General features: G+C 42.2%; 1 protein-coding gene across 17 annotated transcripts in view; it reads left to right on the top strand.

The window, feature by feature from the left end:
• Positions 1-17831, top strand: part of ADGRL3 (adhesion G protein-coupled receptor L3) — a 272261-nt gene that overhangs the window by 83873 nt on the left and 170557 nt on the right. For 13 of the 17 annotated variants that reach the window (XM_075149834.1, XM_075149830.1, XM_075149840.1 and 10 more), the window contains exons 3-4: positions 11694-11708; positions 13488-14288. In XM_075149834.1, the coding sequence (XP_075005935.1) occupies positions 11694-11708; positions 13488-14288 (816 nt within the window). The remainder of the gene's footprint in view (positions 1-11693; positions 11709-13487; positions 14289-17831) is intronic. The other 4 variants (XM_075149833.1, XM_075149835.1, XM_075149829.1 and 1 more) reach the window with 1 other exon arrangement.

The raw sequence follows: 17831 nt of genomic DNA, 5'->3' as shown, positions 1-17831 counted from the left end.
CTCATCATACACTGCTGCCTCTCTCTGAGAGATGAATGTGGAAAAAGCAGGCTGGGTTAGCAATGAGCTGTGGTGGCTACTAGCCGAGATGTATGTTGTTGGGTGGCCTCTATGTTGTGTTTCCATACCAATCTTGATGGTGAGGCTTCTTAAACTGTTTCACTTCAAATTCTAGTCTGGTGCGGCCTCTTCTCACCAGCCTCAGGTCACCTAATTGTCCTTATTTTTGGCCCAATTCTTCTGAAAAGCCCTTCCCTCCCACTCCCAAGGTTATTTAGTAATTTGGTGGGAAGCTGAATCTTCAAAAGCCTCTCCCAGGAGATGCTGTAAGCTATGCTTGTGCTGTTCATGGACTCAGGCCGTGGCACACTCCCATCAGATCTGTTAGATGAGGCCTCCTGAATGCAGAAGAGAATGGCACTCAATGAAAAGAAAGGGCTGACACCTCTGCACCACCGTATCAGCATGGCCCCATCGATGTGCCTCTGGGAACCTCTGGCAACGTGACCATTCAATTCTTGCAGTTTTGCCTCATCTAAATTGTCCAAAACAGATTTCAAGAGAGAGAGCATATATGTGAAGCAGGCATAGCCTTGGCATCTGGCTCTGTCTCCTAGACCTCTCAGGGTCCCTCTTAGCCCTAGTTCCTATTTTCAGATTGCTAAAAGCTGGACTGAAAACTGAACCTCGCCCTTAATTCTTTTTCCATTTTGAAGTTAGCAAGATAAATAAGTGTTGTTTTACATAAAAACTAAGCCTTAGCAAAGTAGACAGATTTATTGAATTACCTCATAGCAAAATGAGTGTGTTTCATTGTCACATAATTTCTTTTTACTCTAGGAAGAATTTTTTTTTTTTAATCTATTAAATGCCATGGGGAAAATGCTGCATTGGCTATGAAATAGAGAGAGGGCACCACACACTGACCGCTCCAATAATGTGCACCAGTAAATATTGTGCAAGAGCTCAAAGAGCCTAATTTTCAAATATATAGTATATTAGAAGTTAAGCTGTTGCAAAAGCACACAAAAGACTTCTCTGAACCTTCATAAATTCTTATGCTTTAAATTAGAAATAAAATAGTCTCTTTTTCATTAACAGCAAAAATGATAGGTCTTAGCGGTGCCTAATATTAAGTTCATTGCAAATAGTACCAAATTTCTACGTATTCACCGCGTATATTTTATTGCTGTAATTTGTGGTTCTTCCAAGCAGAATAATATTTTTACTTCACTGAATATACCAGTGCAAGTTAAAGGTCTCAGATGTATTCCTTTAAAGTGACAGTTCATTCTAGCTAGATCCCTGCTTTATATCAGTACTTATTCATTAAAAAATAAGTATAAAATGTAATGTCATCCTTCTTTGTCCCAGATTCAAACAGTGGGGAGCCAAATCCAGAAACCCATAAAGTGCTCTCTATTCACACTTGGGCTCAGAGCACGCATTTGTTGCAAGCTACTCTCCCTTAATGCGTTTACCTGCATGCTTGGTTAAGTAAATACACCCCAGCGCCAACCTGTCAAGGGTCCGCTTGTGCAGCAGCCTCAGCTGGTGGCAGGCTGGCTTGCCGCAGTCTTACTGAGAGCACTGCAGGGATGCCCGACTTCATTGCTGCTCCTCGGTCAGCTCTGCAAATATATGAGGGTTTTCTGCACTGTTTGGTAGGTAGTGATTAATGGGTGCTTGGCGTGGCAGGGAGACGAGTGAAAGAGAGGTGAGGAAGATGCTTGTGCACAGCAGAGAGAGATTTGCTCAGCTGGGGTTTGAGGACACCCTAATGTTCAGCAGAACCAGCACATTTAATGTTACCTTCTGGTCCGTACCTCTCGAGGAGGCAGCTATGCCTATCTGTCTTGCACTGCGTAGGCATGCACACAATCTTTCCATTTCCCCAGCACATCTGGAGCATGAACTGAGGAAAAGGCATGGGAGCCTTTCACAATTCAGCAGGGCATGATCTCCTCTAAACATCTGCCTCTCAGCTGAGATTTTGTTGACTCTTGAATACTGAGAGCCAGAGCAAAAGAGAAGATGAAATGAAGACTCCTAAGCAGTTTTCTGCAATACTTGCTTTAGTGGGTTGTAGGTGGGATGGGATTCAGACTACTGCAGAATCGTTTCTTTAGAGTGTTTTGGGAATGTGCCTCAAAGTGTAAGCTATGCCAGTACCTTTGCGTTACACATGTGAGCTTATGTGCGTGTGACACACACTTGGGTTAATTACTTAAATCTTAGAATGTTGGAAGTCACTCCTCTGCATATGAGTGCGCATATGTGCGCACACACGCATACAGCATACTTGCATTAATTACTTAAACCTAAAAATGCTAGAAGTCATGCCTTGATTCTTTTTTTTTTCCTTCTTCTTCTTTTTTTAAATAGCAGATGTTGTTAAAATTTACACCAGATTGTAAAATCTTGTTCCAAAGGACCAGTTCCTGAAGAAGTCTAACAACTCCTTCCCCTGCTTTTCACTTGCACTCTAAAGTGGTTGTGGTAAAATCCCACCTCTCCAGCTACTTTGTAGGTGTTCCCCCCATTCAGAGAGGAGAAGACAAATGTGTTGGTTTGTCATTTGACTTTGTGGAAATCCTTTTCTGATTTTGATGGGCATTTTACTACAGCATCCACTGGAGACACTTAAAAATAAGTACTATTGAGAGAGGGAATTGATGCAAAATCCTTCCATACCGTTTTCTCAATAGCTAAAAAGAAGCGGTGTTTTACCTATCAAAGCATTATTAAAGGAAACTCAGCCATAGCAGCCAGTGTCAGCAATATGCCTTGCAATCAAACAAGAAATATGGTAGATACTCCAAGACATGAGATAACTGCCAAGGCTTATTGCAGAGCAAAGAGCTTTTCAAAAAATGTTTTCTCTGAAGAGCATCAGATTTCACTCACTTCTCACAGCACAGACATGCCTTGGCAATCATGATTAGCCTCATTTGGGCCTGTGGAATCCATTATTTTATAGCTAGTCTCATAGCTGGCAGGATGACAAACAGTTTATTCCTCTTTGGAGAAAAATCAGACCAAAAGACACAGAGCTTTAATTCAGCATTCCCCCACCTAAGACATTTTTCCCTTCCCACTTATTGCTTAAGGCAAGACACCTAATGTTTGCCTTGATGGCTCTGTCATGCTCTTGACATCCCAAATCTATCTCATGCCTGGATGAGGACAAATCTTTAATGAACTTCAGGCTTTTGTTCCTTTTAAAGTCAGGCAAGCAGGGTTTACCATTTATTTGGCAAGGAAGATATAAAGAGCTATGCAAATAATAATTATTCTTAATTAGCTACATTTGCTTAGTTGCCAAGTGATCTTTCCATGCGTTTGACATCCCAGGAGGAGGAAGAAGTGGGGTGGTTATCCAGGTCTGTTTATCCGACCTGGTTACACGTGGGCTGAATGACCAAGGGGAGTAAGACCTGGACTCAAACTTGCTTACAAGAGCTCTCTGGGGTTAGATTCTACCAGGCAAGGTCATTTCCCAAACAGCTGTTTCATTGTGGGGTTTTTAACCATTCTGTCGGTCTCTCTCCATGCCCCATCTCTAAGCACTCCTGGGCTGAGCTGGCAGCACTGGGAATTAGATGTAATGTAGGTCCCTGCCCTGGAAAACTGCACTCAAACAGTCCTGGAGGATCAAACCCTGCTGCCAGCACCTTTTGGTCCACCTCTACATGCACAGAAGCCTTTCTTGATGGAGGGGAGCAGCATCTCGGTACTCATTTTGTGTCCAAACCTTTTCCAGAGGGGCACTATTAAATAAATGTTCTTAGAAAATGGTCGGCTATCTTTCTTTTTTTTTTCTTTTTAGACCTGGAGCTGGAAGTAATGCACAGTAATGCCTCTCTCCCCTTTTATAAAGGAGCTCACAGCCTGGATGAGGTTTAATTCACACCTCTACTGGAGGGACTGGATCTCCACATGTCGCTCATCCTAGTTGCAGGGTGTGTTGCAAAAGGCTGGTAGGTGCTCAGCATCAGGCTCTTCATCATCAGCAGGAGCCAGCCACAGAAAAAGTGCTGCACAGGGTCAGCCCTGCAGTGCTTACCTCCCTTTCTGGATCTGCGCTTTCACTGTTTTTCTTTTTTTCTCTTTTTCTTTTTTTTTTTTTATTATCAGAGAATGATGTCCAGGTGGCTGATTCTGCTGTAATGTAATGGCAGCTCACTCGTCTGCCGTTGTGCTGGAAACAATAAGAGGCCAACTGCCAAGGAAAGTTTGGCTGAATGACTTGTAGCTGTAATTGAATTTCAGACAGTACTTGTACGGTCCTTTTCTCCATCTCGTGCTAACTCATCTTGCTGCTTGTTTTTAATTGACGAATTTAAAAGGAAAATCCTGGTGCACAACAAGTTAAGAGAGTTGCAGTGAATTCAGAAGTTACTACTGGTTTTTGTATGAACTGGTGACAACAGGGGGATGTGCTACTGGACGTAGGATCACAGCAGAAGTCTGCCCGGCTCGTTTTTCTGCTTGTGGTGGTGGTGAGCAGTGGCCAGTGCTCCGACAAACACTTTGACTAGCATAAACAACCTTTTTGTTTCCCAAATTCAGGGATGAATTGGTTTTTCAGGTTGCTTTATCTCTGGAATGGTGCTCTAAACATACAATCTCATCTACAGAAGAGATTTATACACATTAAAAAATCAGATATTTCTTCTGAAGATGAACTTCGAATATAACAATACTTGCTGCTTCTTTTTTTTCCAGTGCAGTACATTTCAGGACTCATTATACCTTAAGTGAATTATCTTTACTCGAGCAAAAAATATTTACCTCTTGGTATAATACATTTAGAAGTGCAGCGCAATCACATTCACTATCTGCTGAAGCTGATGAAGTGTCTGCTTCTTCAGAGAAGCCAGTCACTGTGACTGCCACCTGGAATAATAACAAGAGGAGAGAGGCAAAGAAAGAATAAAAATTATTCACGGAATTTCGGGAAATCCGAATGTTTGCAAAACCATTGAGAACCATCTCACTGATCTTTGCTCTGCACAACAGCGTCAGCTCTTGCAGGGCCGGACGCATAGCAGGGATTTTACTGTTTAACCCCAAAACTCAGAATCCCAAAGTTCCATTGGCTTTCTGCAGGACTGATTTTTTTTTCCCTTAAAAAAATATTTAAAGGCATAATTTTTTGTGTGCTTTAGTACCTAAAATTAGGAAATGAGGTCATAATATTTAAGCACCTAGAAAATTGGCCACAAGGGGACAGTGCCATGGAAAAGCATTTGTTATTTTTTGGGGTTGGGGGAGAATCCATGAGGCCTCAGGCCACTGATGCCTGTCATTCATTATACGAATGTCTAACAAAAAGATGGCTTCCTCCCAAAATAGCCTGAAGTTTGATCTATAATACACAAGGCAATTTTGTAGGAAACCATAACTTTTTTCATCTCACAGAAACCTCTAGTGGACAAGAGTTAATGTATATTAGTGGTTTCCTGGGTCCTGATGACTGTAAGTTACACTGATGGGTGTTTTAACATTAATAATCCTTAGTATTATTTTAGTGAACATCTATTAAATTTAGTTATTATGTATTAAAAAGCAGACTGAAAGCACTGACATTTTAAGGAAGCCCAAATTAATGGTTTGAAAGGTTTCACAAATTTATCAGATGAATGGAAATCTAAAGGGAAAAAAAAATCCATTTATGAAGAACGACAGCTTTGATTTCTGCAAATCCATAGATACCATATTTAAGGATCTAATTTAGGTTGTGGTTTGTAAAAGCATTTATGGATTATTGACATTTCCAATCTCCGTACTTCACAGCGAAATTAATTAGGAGACGATAACTTTGGGAATGTGTTACATGAAGCCATTGTAATGCAAGGTACTTGTAGAGCACCTTTGTTCGCTGATGCCTGGGTATTATATGAAAAATGTAATTTGGAAACGGAACAAGTGAGATTATTCCTCCCTTTTATTAAATAAAGGATTAGCACTTCATTTGCTATAAAATGCAAGCATTTCTCCTGTGCAATAAATCAAGATTTTTTTTTTCCCAGCCTTATGGGAGGGAGTATAATGTGCACACACAGGTACGTACAGTCAAGAAGAGGGAAGTACTCTATTTACTGAAATCTTAAATTTTCTTGGAAATATAAATAATGTTACAGACTAAGTGGATCCCACCATTATAATCATTTAAACCTAAGCAAACTTTAAAACTTAGCTTGCGGAATAATTTTGGTCTGGTGGAGAACTACAATGGAAAGGCTCGAAGTTGCGTGTGGTTCTTTCATAGAAATTGGCAGCTGTGAGAAAGTTAATTCATGGCAATATAATTGATAAGAATAATTTCTTCATTCCTCTGGCTGGAGAATAAAAGTCTGAGTGCTTTACATTCAAGTGTCAGGTTGGTCTTAGACTGCAAAGCCAGGTAATGTTAATGGGATCTGTTCCCCATTTAAATGCATGTACGCACTTGCCATTGGCACAAGTGAAGATCCCCCAGGTAAAGCAGTGGCGGGGCACAACGTGCAATCTGTTATGTATTTATTTATTGTACCTTGCCAAAGGAAGCTGACATTGTTCTTGCTCTGAAAAGGAAGGGAAATGATTTCTAAAAAACCTGTCATGTTGAGGGGAAAAAAAAGATTAAAAATTGTGGTAAAGTGGGATTAGGTGGCAAGAATGGGAAGATAGCAACAGTATGTATTTGCAAAGTAGTCTTAGAAAACCTAATTCTTCCATTCTCTGTGCTTGCTTCTGAGCCAAGACCCAAGAGGGCTTCCCCTGTTGCATGTTAAAACTTTTCACATTAAAAGCTTGTAAAATGAATGCTTCACTGTGGCTAACGGGACTGGAGCTAAATTCTGGATTGGAGGCAACTTGATGTGGAGGATGGGGACGGAGGCTGGTCACTGTGTCTTCTGTAGCGAGGACAGTTGCAATGAAGGGACTGAAACCAAAGACCACTGTATTGCTGTTGCTTTTCCCTTGCCTAGAGGCTAAATGTCATCTGACCGTCTGGTGGCTACAGCTTGCTGCAGTGGGACCCCAGGTTTTCCTAGAAGGTGTGGGTGGATGAGAGAAATGGTGGCATGTGCTTTGGCTTGCATCTGTGCTGCACGGAGTGAGCGCTGCAGCATTTTGAACTTTAGGTTGCCAAAACAGCACATGTCATATAAATACTGAGCTAGCTGTTCTTCTGGCAAACCGTATGTGGGGGTTTGAGTGTGGTTTAAGTACAAATTAATAAAAGAAGAGTATTTTCGTATTTTCATTCTCTGGGTTCAGCTTTCCTCCAACTGTGCTTCCTCATCGGGATCTGTCTACGTACGACCTGCGCTTCCAGTGGTAGAGCACCAGGGGTTTGAAACGCGTACAGGCATGGTCCTCTTCAGCCTCACTGGCTGGGTGCTGGGATGGGGAACCAGAGGGACGAGCGAGAAGCTGATGACTCTCCTGCGGTATCTGTGCCCCACTCTCATGTTGCCTCTGATCTGTCAACTGCTGCATTTCCTCGGGAACCTCAACCACTTTCTTAAATTTTAGATGTTGGGAAGAGAAACTGCTCAGGACCTCATGTGCCCTTTTACTATTAGCGTGACTGAGAATACATCCTACCAAACAGCAGATTTTCCTACAACCTAGAGGATAGAGTTTCTCTCGCACTGACTATGGGGTCTTGTCATCAATGATCCGCCGCGCTTGGACGTGCTGTGAATCTGATGCTGCCCTTGCCTGTACATTACCTAGTTACCTAAACTACTGCTTTCTATTGTGATAGCTAAAAGGAAGTCTGTTACCGACGTGTGCTTTGGTGCCCTGAATCTTGAACACGTCTCTTGTTTACTTTAACCTTCTTTTAGTAGAGGAATACCGAGACTCCAGCACCCAGCCACTTCTTCAAAAAAGAAGAGCACCTTCATCTCTGAGCAGGCCCTACATGGGCATAGTTTGGGGTGCCTTGCTAGGTTTGCAGCTTCCTAAACATGTTCCTGTTCAACCTAAAATCCACAGATGGTGGGTGTGTGTGGGGGGAGGAACACATAAATTGGGAGAGCTCTCTGTGGGTGCTATAGGGAAGCCCTCAAATCAAAGGTTGAGAGAGTTGTGGGTGCTTTGCTGTTGGCACAAGGCTGGCCAAGGAGGTTGGGGTCTAGGGAGCAGAGAAAGAAAGAAAAGGCTGTGCATCCCAGACCACCCTTGTATGAGGAGCCCTGGCACAAGGACCTTCCAGACTTCATTTTATCGTTAGAGGGAGCTCAATGCTCGAGTCCAGCGCAACAGGGCTCAAGGTGAGTCGTGAGGGCTCGCCCAAGTGGTGAGTCAGCTATGTGATGGTCACCATCTTGCACCATGGGTTATGTGTCGGGGCAGGGCACGAGGCCAGTGCTGTGCCTTCTGGGGATGCTTCTCCCTAGTTGGTTCCCTAGTACCATTCCTTTCAACTTCACCTCCCCACGCATCCGGGCAAGCTGGTTGGTGGAGCTGAGATGCAGCAGTTAGCCATGTCTGGCATGAAGCACCCTCAGCATGGCTGAGAAGCTGCATCTTGTGCTATTAAGGTCATCCTCAAAAACCTGTTTTCTTAGTCCTTCTATTTTGTCACATTAAACTATGTGTTTAATGCTGAGTCTCTGTATATTAAATCAGTTTGACCTGTGAAGGACAGGAACAGGGAGTGGATGTCACTTACTCTGCTATTAAACATCTGTCATGAAAAAAAACAGCTGGCAAAGTACAGGGCACAACTTTTTACTTACTTTTGCAATTGCCTTTTAACATCCCCCCTACTCAGATAATTTTTTTCCAGTAATTTTGTGCTCCTATTGTGGGTTTGAAACAGTGCCAGGGAGAGAGCTCTCTACAGGACTCTGCCACTGCGTGCTTGTGCCTTAAATGGTTGAGTGCAACTCAACGTGGTGGTAAGAAAATGAGCAGTTAATGTTGTTCAAGTGTTAATTGTGCCAGAAATTAAGAGTGTATTTTCAGAGCTTTAACCCAGCAGTACTAAGAGCATTTAATTAATTTGTTTGTGCGATTTCTCTGAATGGGTGGCAGGAATCTGCCCAATCACTCAGCTCCAGGCGCAGCAGGGGAGGCTGTAGTGGCCGATGATCACACATCGGCTTCTGTTTTTCTTCTGTCCGAAGAAGCGGAAGAAAATCAGGGTACGTGGAAAGTCTTGTTTGTAACTCCCCTCAGACCTGGCAAGTGGTTCTTGATTTCCTTTGGGTCTCTGGCACTGTTGAAGCCAAAGGCACTGGCTTGCAACCAGAGTAGGAAATGAAGGTGAAATACCCTTATTCTGCTCCAATGCAGCAATAGCAGGAGCGGAAGATCTCACTGTAAGAGAAGTACCTGTGTATGCGTGCTTTTTCTGTAGATTCCTGTAGGAAGGTAAGGTAGCTCCTGTGCTATAAGCAGTATTTAAATTCTGTGGACTGGCACAGGCATTGCAGAGATGTAAAATTGTCTGTAATTGGGCAAAATTTTAAAAATTCTTCCAATACTTTATGAAGACAGTTTTGCAATGATATGTTGCATAATTGAAGGGATAATCAGACCCTAATTAGACCCTTCCTTTTAATATTGCTCAATGAGCTAAATCGTCCAAGCTTCCCATGCAACCTGTTCGAATAATAGACATCCCAATATAAGCTGAATAATTATTGAAATTCAAAATTTGGGATACATACAATGGAAAGCACCGTGCAGGAGGTCACCAAAACACGTACCGTGTCTGGAATTATAAGAGAACTGTATATGGCACTGACCACTAATAACACATACGAGCTATTCAGGATAAGGGTAATCCATGCTTCAGGTCACTCAGCTCAGCTGGTCATGATTATATTATCTCCTGCAGAAGCTTCTCTCTTCCTGCTTTACGATATCGCACTGTTGTTCAAGTGCATTACAAAAGCTTTTGCTCGTTTGGAAACGTAAATTACTACCTTCTATGCTGCCAGAGGTGCAGTATACTGTCAGCCAGAAGAATCAGTGTGAAGCCATACATTTGAGGATCTGTCATGTTGCTTTCTTGCTTTGCCAGGGACATTTAATGTTTTTCTGAATACCTTACTTAACTGTGGCCAGCCACAGCCTGGAACAGGGAGAGAAATTGCTGTGCGGTTTTCTCCAGTTGCTTTTAATCTTGCTGGCTCTTTCCCTTGCAAAACCAGGTGCTTGCACTGAAATGCGTTGTCTCTGCTCCCTAGAGCCCTGACAGCCACATGGTGAAAGCATTTGCCTTTAACCTTAACCTGTTGTTATAAGGTAGAAAGGAGCCTGAATCAAAGCCCAGGTAAAAAAGGCTGTTTAAGTTTGGAAACATGAGTTTTGGGAGCTGCAGTTGGCTCCGGATGTACACCTCCCTGCACGGCAAAGTGCAGATCCGCATGTCTAGCCAATGCATTTGCAGTCTTACCCTGAAATCGTTCTTCCATTGAGCCTGCAGTTTCCCATCCAAATGAATGAGACTTTTGAATGCAAAGGGGTTTGCTGTTCCAGCACCAGAGGACAGTCATTTGGCGAGTGGCTCAGTCTGGAAAGGGCCGGAGTGAACTCTGGGCAAGCAAAAACAAAGCGCGCGTGCATACCTTTGCATTCCTGTCTCGCTTCTCTGAACAGAGATCTCTCAGCTGTCAAAACCATACTGTTTTGCTGGCAAGTTCTCACTTCTCCCTCAGTGATACTTTATGGGGCCTGTCTTCTCCTACACCTTCAGGGAAGAGGCCCTGCAGAACCAGCAAAACCCAGGGCTGGGGTGCAGAAGCTGTTTGGGGCCCCACCATGCTGGAAGAAGGCGGCATCTGTGCCACGACTGCAGGGGGCTTTTGGATGAGGGCCCCCAAGGCGTCTCGCAGGAGGTTGTTAGCTATAGAAACTGGTACTGAGAGTTTAGCGATTAATAAATGCACTGGATTTATTTATTCTGACTGCAAGGGGCTTTGTCCGAAGGGACCCAGCCTCTTCATGGTGAATAATTCACATAAAAATATCCAGCAAGTTTTGGGGTTGGGCTTTTTAAATAGTGCTTAGATATTTTTAACTCGTTAACACTATAAGTCTTCGGGATCTTATAAATCATGTAAGTATTACAATATTTAAAATATTTTTTTCCCAGTCCAGCTAAAGTTTGTTTCTCCAAGACATAGGACAGGACTCTGCGAACATCCACCGATGTGCTTCATTTGACTCTCCTAAGTTCTCTATTCGTGTCATAAGGGAACATTCTCCTGCTTAAAGTAGGGATCTCTGTTTTACAGGATTTTGGCGAAATATATGAAGATGTATATTCTATAAAGTTTCTCCCTGGAGTTTTTATTCTATACATAAATCTGTATCAATCATATTTCAGTGTATGGGTATTTCATTTTGCTCTATGAAACTAGTCCAAGGCTGCTGCTGACGAGGTATCTCAAATAGTTCAGGGGGCTTGGTATGTCCCAAGTGTTGGGGCTTTTTTTCTTCTTAAAGATTTTTGTAAAGTTAAAATTTATCTGTATTTTGTTCAGCTTGTCTGCCTATTATCCAGTGTGTATCAGAGGAAAGGCTTTATATATATATATATATAAAAAATGTTCACATAAACGTAAATTAATGAAGCTTCCTTTTCATATGAAAGAGGTAAAGAAAAGTACCTGGCCAATACAGTACCATTAATCTGTTCTCTTTTCTCCTTTCTCTCTTTACCTCTCTCTCTACAATAGAAGTGGAACAAAAAGGTAATTAAATACCTTTCAAATTATATATATATTACTTATGTATAGGCTAAGTTATTTAACAGTTTAACGTTTTAGTTGAAATACTTTGTCATTAATTCTCACTACTTTTTTGTTAAAGTTTATTTAGTATCTCTGCTGCTCAACTTCACCAGATAACTAATTTTTGCTGAAAAGTTTTTACCAGTGCCGCTTTTTTTCATTAAATTTCTATTCAAAGGTTTAGATAACTCACTCTTCTCCTGTCCCAAAGAATTTGGAAAGTGTGCATACATATGTGTGTGCATAAATATATTTAATTATGCCATAAAAGCCTCTTGGAAATGGCACCCGTTTATCAGCAACTCTGGGTGGTTACTTAGACTCCAATAGAGCAATATACTTTTACACCAGTTACTAAATCTGATTTTCCTCCTGTCTCGCTCTCCAGAGGATATTGCCAATTTCTGCATTTCCGAAAATAATTGGTTACTCTCCAAGCAGGGAGCGTGAACGCGGGATCCCATCTGCCAGCTCTGTGCTACCAGAAGCGTGTGGTGGGATACCTCTTCACGCCTCCCTGCTGCCCATCCCGTTGTCATGGTTACTGTACTACTCATGCTCACGGAGATCAACATTACAAATAACCAACAAATATTCTCCCCCCGAAGCGTGTGCAGCACCTCCAGGTCAGGAGGGTGCTACCAGGGATGACAAGGGCCGAGCGAGCCAGTTTTGCTCCGGAGCATCCCTCCTTTTGTTTCCACGTCCAGCCGGCCTCTTGGCGTTGGCGTTCCCGTGATGCCAAGGTCAGCCAGGCACCGGCCGAGCCTCCTCCTGGGCGCTGGGCATGCCCTGACCCCTCTCAGCCCCTCCGAAGTCTGAGCAGCAAAGCACCCCAGTTAGTCAAACCGCTCCTCTGTGCTCCTCTCATGTAACAATAGAAGGTACATGTTTTTAAGTTTGAATTACTACTATATTTAACAGGACATTTTTTAACTGATTAAAATCTAGACCTTGGGTTCCTCTCCAGTGAACTTTATTCTTTTCCTTCCTTCTTTCCTTTCTTCCTTCCTTCCTTCCTTGTCTTTTCCTTTCAGCATCCATACGTCATTCGTTTTTAATTGTGTGGACTGCATGTTTCGTGTGTCCTGTAGCAGCTTTGAAAGCCTCACTTCTAGTTACACTACAGAACTGTAGACGGGTGTTCCCCCCTGCTCCCTTTGCTTTAAATGCTCTTCTAAGTTGTTAAGGGATTCACCTCTGCTTTGCTGTTGGTACCCTTTAAATACTTAATATCGCTGGGCTGTAAGGATGGGAATTTCTTTCTCTTATTTCCATTTCTAGGCCACTCTTCTGTGGGCTGTTCAAATAAATATGTGGATCAATTCCCTGGGAGTTTACCCCTTCACCTAGTAGGTACAGATTCACTGCAGAATATAATCTGGAAATACAAACCCAGAAATCCTTTGGGGGCACATATTAATTTCAGAGTTTACAAAGGCGAGTGGTCCAAGTAAGTACACCTGTAAAAACAGATTAGAAAAGCAATAAGAAAATGAGCCACAGTTGATAGAAAAAGCAGGGGGGGGGCGGAAATCAGTTTGGTGGAGCAAATCTTGTTCTGGAGACGTGGCTGGCAGGAAGGCTAGTCTCCAGCTACAAGGTATTGCTCTTGGGTTTTCTCTGATCTCAAGTGTCCTCTGCTCCAGAACTAGAAGCTGTTGAGATATTTGGGCCAACCACCCCTGGACTGCCATTAACTTTGTTTTTTTTGTTTTAAATTCTTTTCCCCTCTGACAGTTTTTCTTTGCCCTGGACTGCTGAAAGGAGTATACCAGAGTGAACACTTATTCGAATCTGACCACCAGTCTGGTGCCTGGTGCAAGGACCCTCTGCAGGCGTCCGACAAGATCTACTACATGCCCTGGACGCCGTATAGGACGGACACGCTGACGGAGTACTCCTCCAAGGACGACTTCATTGCTGGGAGGCCCACCACGACCTACAAACTCCCGCACCGGGTGGACGGCACGGGGTTCGTGGTGTATGACGGGGCTTTGTTCTTCAACAAGGAACGAACAAGGAACATAGTCAAGTTTGACTTGCGGACAAGGATAAAAAGCGGGGAGGCTATCATAGCTAATGCAAATTATCATGACACCTCTCCCTACCGCTGGGGAGGCAAGTCTGATATAGACCTGGCTGTGGATGAGAACGGGCTGTGGGTAATCTATGCAACAGAACAAAATAATGGCAAAATAGTCATTAGCCAGTTAAACCCTTACACGTTAAGGATTGAAGGGACGTGGGATACTGCCTATGATAAGAGGTCAGCTTCTAATGCCTTTATGATCTGTGGGATTTTATATGTGGTGAAGTCTGTGTATGAAGATGATGACAATGAAGCCACAGGGAATAAAATAGACTACATATATAACACTGACCAAAGCAAGGATAGCATGGTGGATGTGCCCTTTCCAAACTCCTACCAGTACATTGCTGCTGTGGATTATAATCCCCGGGACAACCTCCTTTACGTATGGAACAACTATCACGTAGTGAAATATTCCTTGGATTTTGGCCCGCTGGACAGCAGAGCAGGTAAGGGTTTTAATACCGAGCCAAAATCTGAATTGGGCTTTCTTTTTTTCTTGCAAATAGGGCGGAAAATTGAAGTACACTCCTGTCTTACTGATCTTCCTGTGTTTCTGTAAATTAAGCCTCACCACAAGACCTATGATGGATATTCAGACATTAATACATGCAGAATATTTTTTTTTAATCTTAGTTTGAAATGAAATGGAGAAAGGAATGTGCTACCTGTAACTAATCTGAAAGTCTCCAAATGTCCACACTTGTTCGCATCACAGGGATAGCACTCTTCTCCTTAACTCAGTTTTCCTCCGTACGTCAGATCATCTTCCCTTCTGCTGGAAGTTTGGCAAAACAAAGCATGGAAGATGCTGTCACTGCAAACAGCCAGGGGAAAACTGCCAACCGGTTTAAATGACTTCGTTCCATTAAGCTGGGAGAGTTTGGGCTGTTTAGGGAAGCCGCCACTGATTGCCTACGTGAGCATGTGTGTGCCTAGCCAAGAGGGGAATCGACAACAAAATCCTCCAAATTGTTGGTTTCTTTTCTTTAAAAGTGCTCTTTTTTTTAAAGCACTTCATGACTTACTATGACTTACTATACTTTCTCTAAGAGAGGTGCGTCTGGCCCCCAGAGGGTTCCCAGCTTTTCCACCTTTTTTCCTGCTAGAAATTATGCCAGTAAATACTTAGTTGGGTTATATTGACTTAACTTTACCAACTTCTTCATCGTTTTGCAAGTATTATGTTCACAGTTGCCAGTTTATTGGTAACATGATTTAGTCTAGATTGTGATCAAACTCATATGACGGTGCAAGAATTTCCAAACAGCGTTTGCTCAATCATGTTCAAATGGTTACTGCTGTACATGATGTAGTCATAGTTATCAGGTAGTTTCTGTGGTGGACTGTATACTTCAGAAAGGCTAAAAAAGTAAGAGGAAAAGCAGAATTAATATAATTTGGACAGTAAACTCTTTGATGCGCAGCATGACTATTCCCAAAACATTCTGTTTTGTTAATAAGAAGCTCAGAAGTGGATGAGTCGATGAATCTTCAGATTGCAAAAGAGAAGTTGAGAGGTTTCTGTTGCTGAGCTTTTCTTTTTCTTTTCCTGTGTGCAGCCTGTTCTCCATATAAAAAATGGATCAAGAGATGCTGAAAGAAACTGTGGATATGAAAATCTGGGGAGGAGTGGAATAAAAGTAGTAAAATGGCAGTGAATTTCTCATTTTTATTCGAAAATGTAAGGAAGAGGAGAAGGAAATCTTGAAGAGGCAGATGAACAAAACCGAGCAACTGTTAAGAGAGGAGCAGGGATGTTTTCAATGATGTTGACCTCTGCAAGATCTCAGATGAGCAAAAAATGAAGTAATACTTCTCATTCTCCCATCTTGATGATGAGCATATACTTTCTGAGTGGTGGAGTGAAGCAGAGCAATTTGTGAGCTATTGGTTATCCCCGAGGAGTGAAAATCAATTGCATCCCTCCTATTTCACAGAATTTCTCCCCTTTTCAGTGAATTATTTCGAGGTATTACAGCAGACTCTCTGCTGCCGCTTTTTCGCATGGTGACCGTTGTCAGTAATAGCATCTTTAATAAAAGAAAGCCATAATCAGTGAAAAAAACAGATTTTGTACTTTCCTATGAAAAAGGAAATGGTTCTCCCCTTTTTCCCAGTCTAAGCTTGTGAGATGGGCGGGCAGGTGAAAACCTTGCAGAGGGCTGAAAGTCCGTGAGGTGCAAGGATTTGATTTGTCCTTGTGTCACTTTGGTTTGAAGCCTCTTTAATTTCACTCATGTTTGGATGAGAATTTAAAATCCCCCGGTGCCTCAGATGGAAAGCTGAAGCAGTTTTTGGCTTTGGGTGGTGGACATGAGAGGGTTAAGCTGGTGTCAGGGAATCTGGTGAGCCTTCTCTGATGTTCCTTTCGTGCAATTTTTGATAGCTTTGTAATGTGGGCACAAAGCTCAATTTTACATGCGTTTCTCTTCTCTGAAAATTGTCGGGATTTCCTTTTTGGCAGAAATGCATAAGGATCCCATTACCTCAATATTTTACGGGTTTAGAGGACTTTTGAGAGGACTGCTCTGACAGCAAGTGAAATTCTCTATGAGACAGCTCGAATGGGCCAAGACATTTCAAAACAAAGAAAAATACCTTTGCAAAGGGAGTTTACTGCTCCATTACCTGCACAGCCTGATTAGTAGGAACATTATTTTACGAGTCAGTCAAACAGAAGCACTGATTTTGAATTGAATAGGTGAGCAAACACTTGCTTGACACCAGGGGTTTTTTGCAGAGAGAAGCCAGGAGACCAGGTCTGCGTGACTCTCTCTCTTCCAAGTTCAGTGCAACACATTTTCTGGTTAGCACCAAATTTCATGCTGCATTGCTTTATATATAATACTAAATATATGGCTGGCTTAAACCCAGCTCCTCCACCAAAGAGCAGAACAGGAGCCAATGCAACACTAGGAGAGCAGTGAAGACCCAGGATATTTTTATTTGGTTATTTAGGGTTGTTTTTTTTTTACAGAGTGGGTTGTGGATATGTGTTTCCCCTCTTCTCTTCCAAAATCACCAGTGTTTCTCTGTTTAGAGCAAGGCAATGTTCAATACAGCCATTTTCCATAGGGTTACAGTTTGAGTAGCAAAATATGTAAACAATATCTGCTTAATTAGAAAATAAAAGAAAGATTGTAAAATTGATGGGTCGAACAAATTGGTTGTTAAAAAACAATTAAGGATGGAGTTTTAGGAGAAGAGCTCTTAAAACCAAAAATTGATTGTAACAAGAAAAATGATATATTTAGCTACCTAAATTGCCAGTAACATATTTGAAACATATTTGAAATCTCTGGTATCATACATTTCAAGGATATCTAAAATAAAAAACAGGTGCTCAGGGCTCCAGTTCCAGAATCAAACATTTTCAGTCTTTTCCCAAACCGTCCAGGGAAAATGGGAGGAGGCAGGAGTCGCTTAGCTTATAGGAAAGGCAGTGATAAAGCATTTTCTGTGAGTTTTAATTAAAGGTCTCTTTGTGCATGTAGGTTTGGTACATATTTGAAATCTTCACTATCGCAGAGCTTCTCTCACCTGCTGTTTGAAAAAATGGACTTTTACTCCTTGGAGTAAGTAAGTGTCAAAACCAGGAGTTTCTGTACTCAGCTTCTGTAGCAGCTGAAAGTACCAGGGAAGACAAAATATTCTGAAGTCTTAAGTGAGGCACAGAGATGGATTTAACTGATTTAGAAGCAATGCAGGGCTTTTGATTGGTTAAAGCCGATTGTTCATTTTTCTCAGAAATGGGAAAAGCTGGATTTTAAGGATTTGCCCCGCCCATTTTTTTTTTCCTTTTGTCGGGGGTTGTTTTCAGTTATCCCAAAAGCAGTTTTGAAAGCAAACACTCCTCAGTGCCTGCAAATCCCAGGAAACCTGTCATTAATGTCTACCTTCAAGAAGTAAACTTGAAGATACCAAAAGCCTTTGAAGCATATTTTCTTTGAACTGTTTGGCCTTTAAATGAGTTTTTTGGAGGATGCTTC

The sequence above is a fragment of the Calonectris borealis genome, chromosome 4 (genome assembly GCF_964195595.1).
Source record: "Calonectris borealis chromosome 4, bCalBor7.hap1.2, whole genome shotgun sequence".
Lineage (NCBI taxonomy): Eukaryota > Metazoa > Chordata > Aves > Procellariiformes > Procellariidae > Calonectris > Calonectris borealis.
The sequence above is the reverse complement of the archived record's forward strand: the minus strand, read 5'-3'. Positions and strand labels throughout refer to the sequence as shown.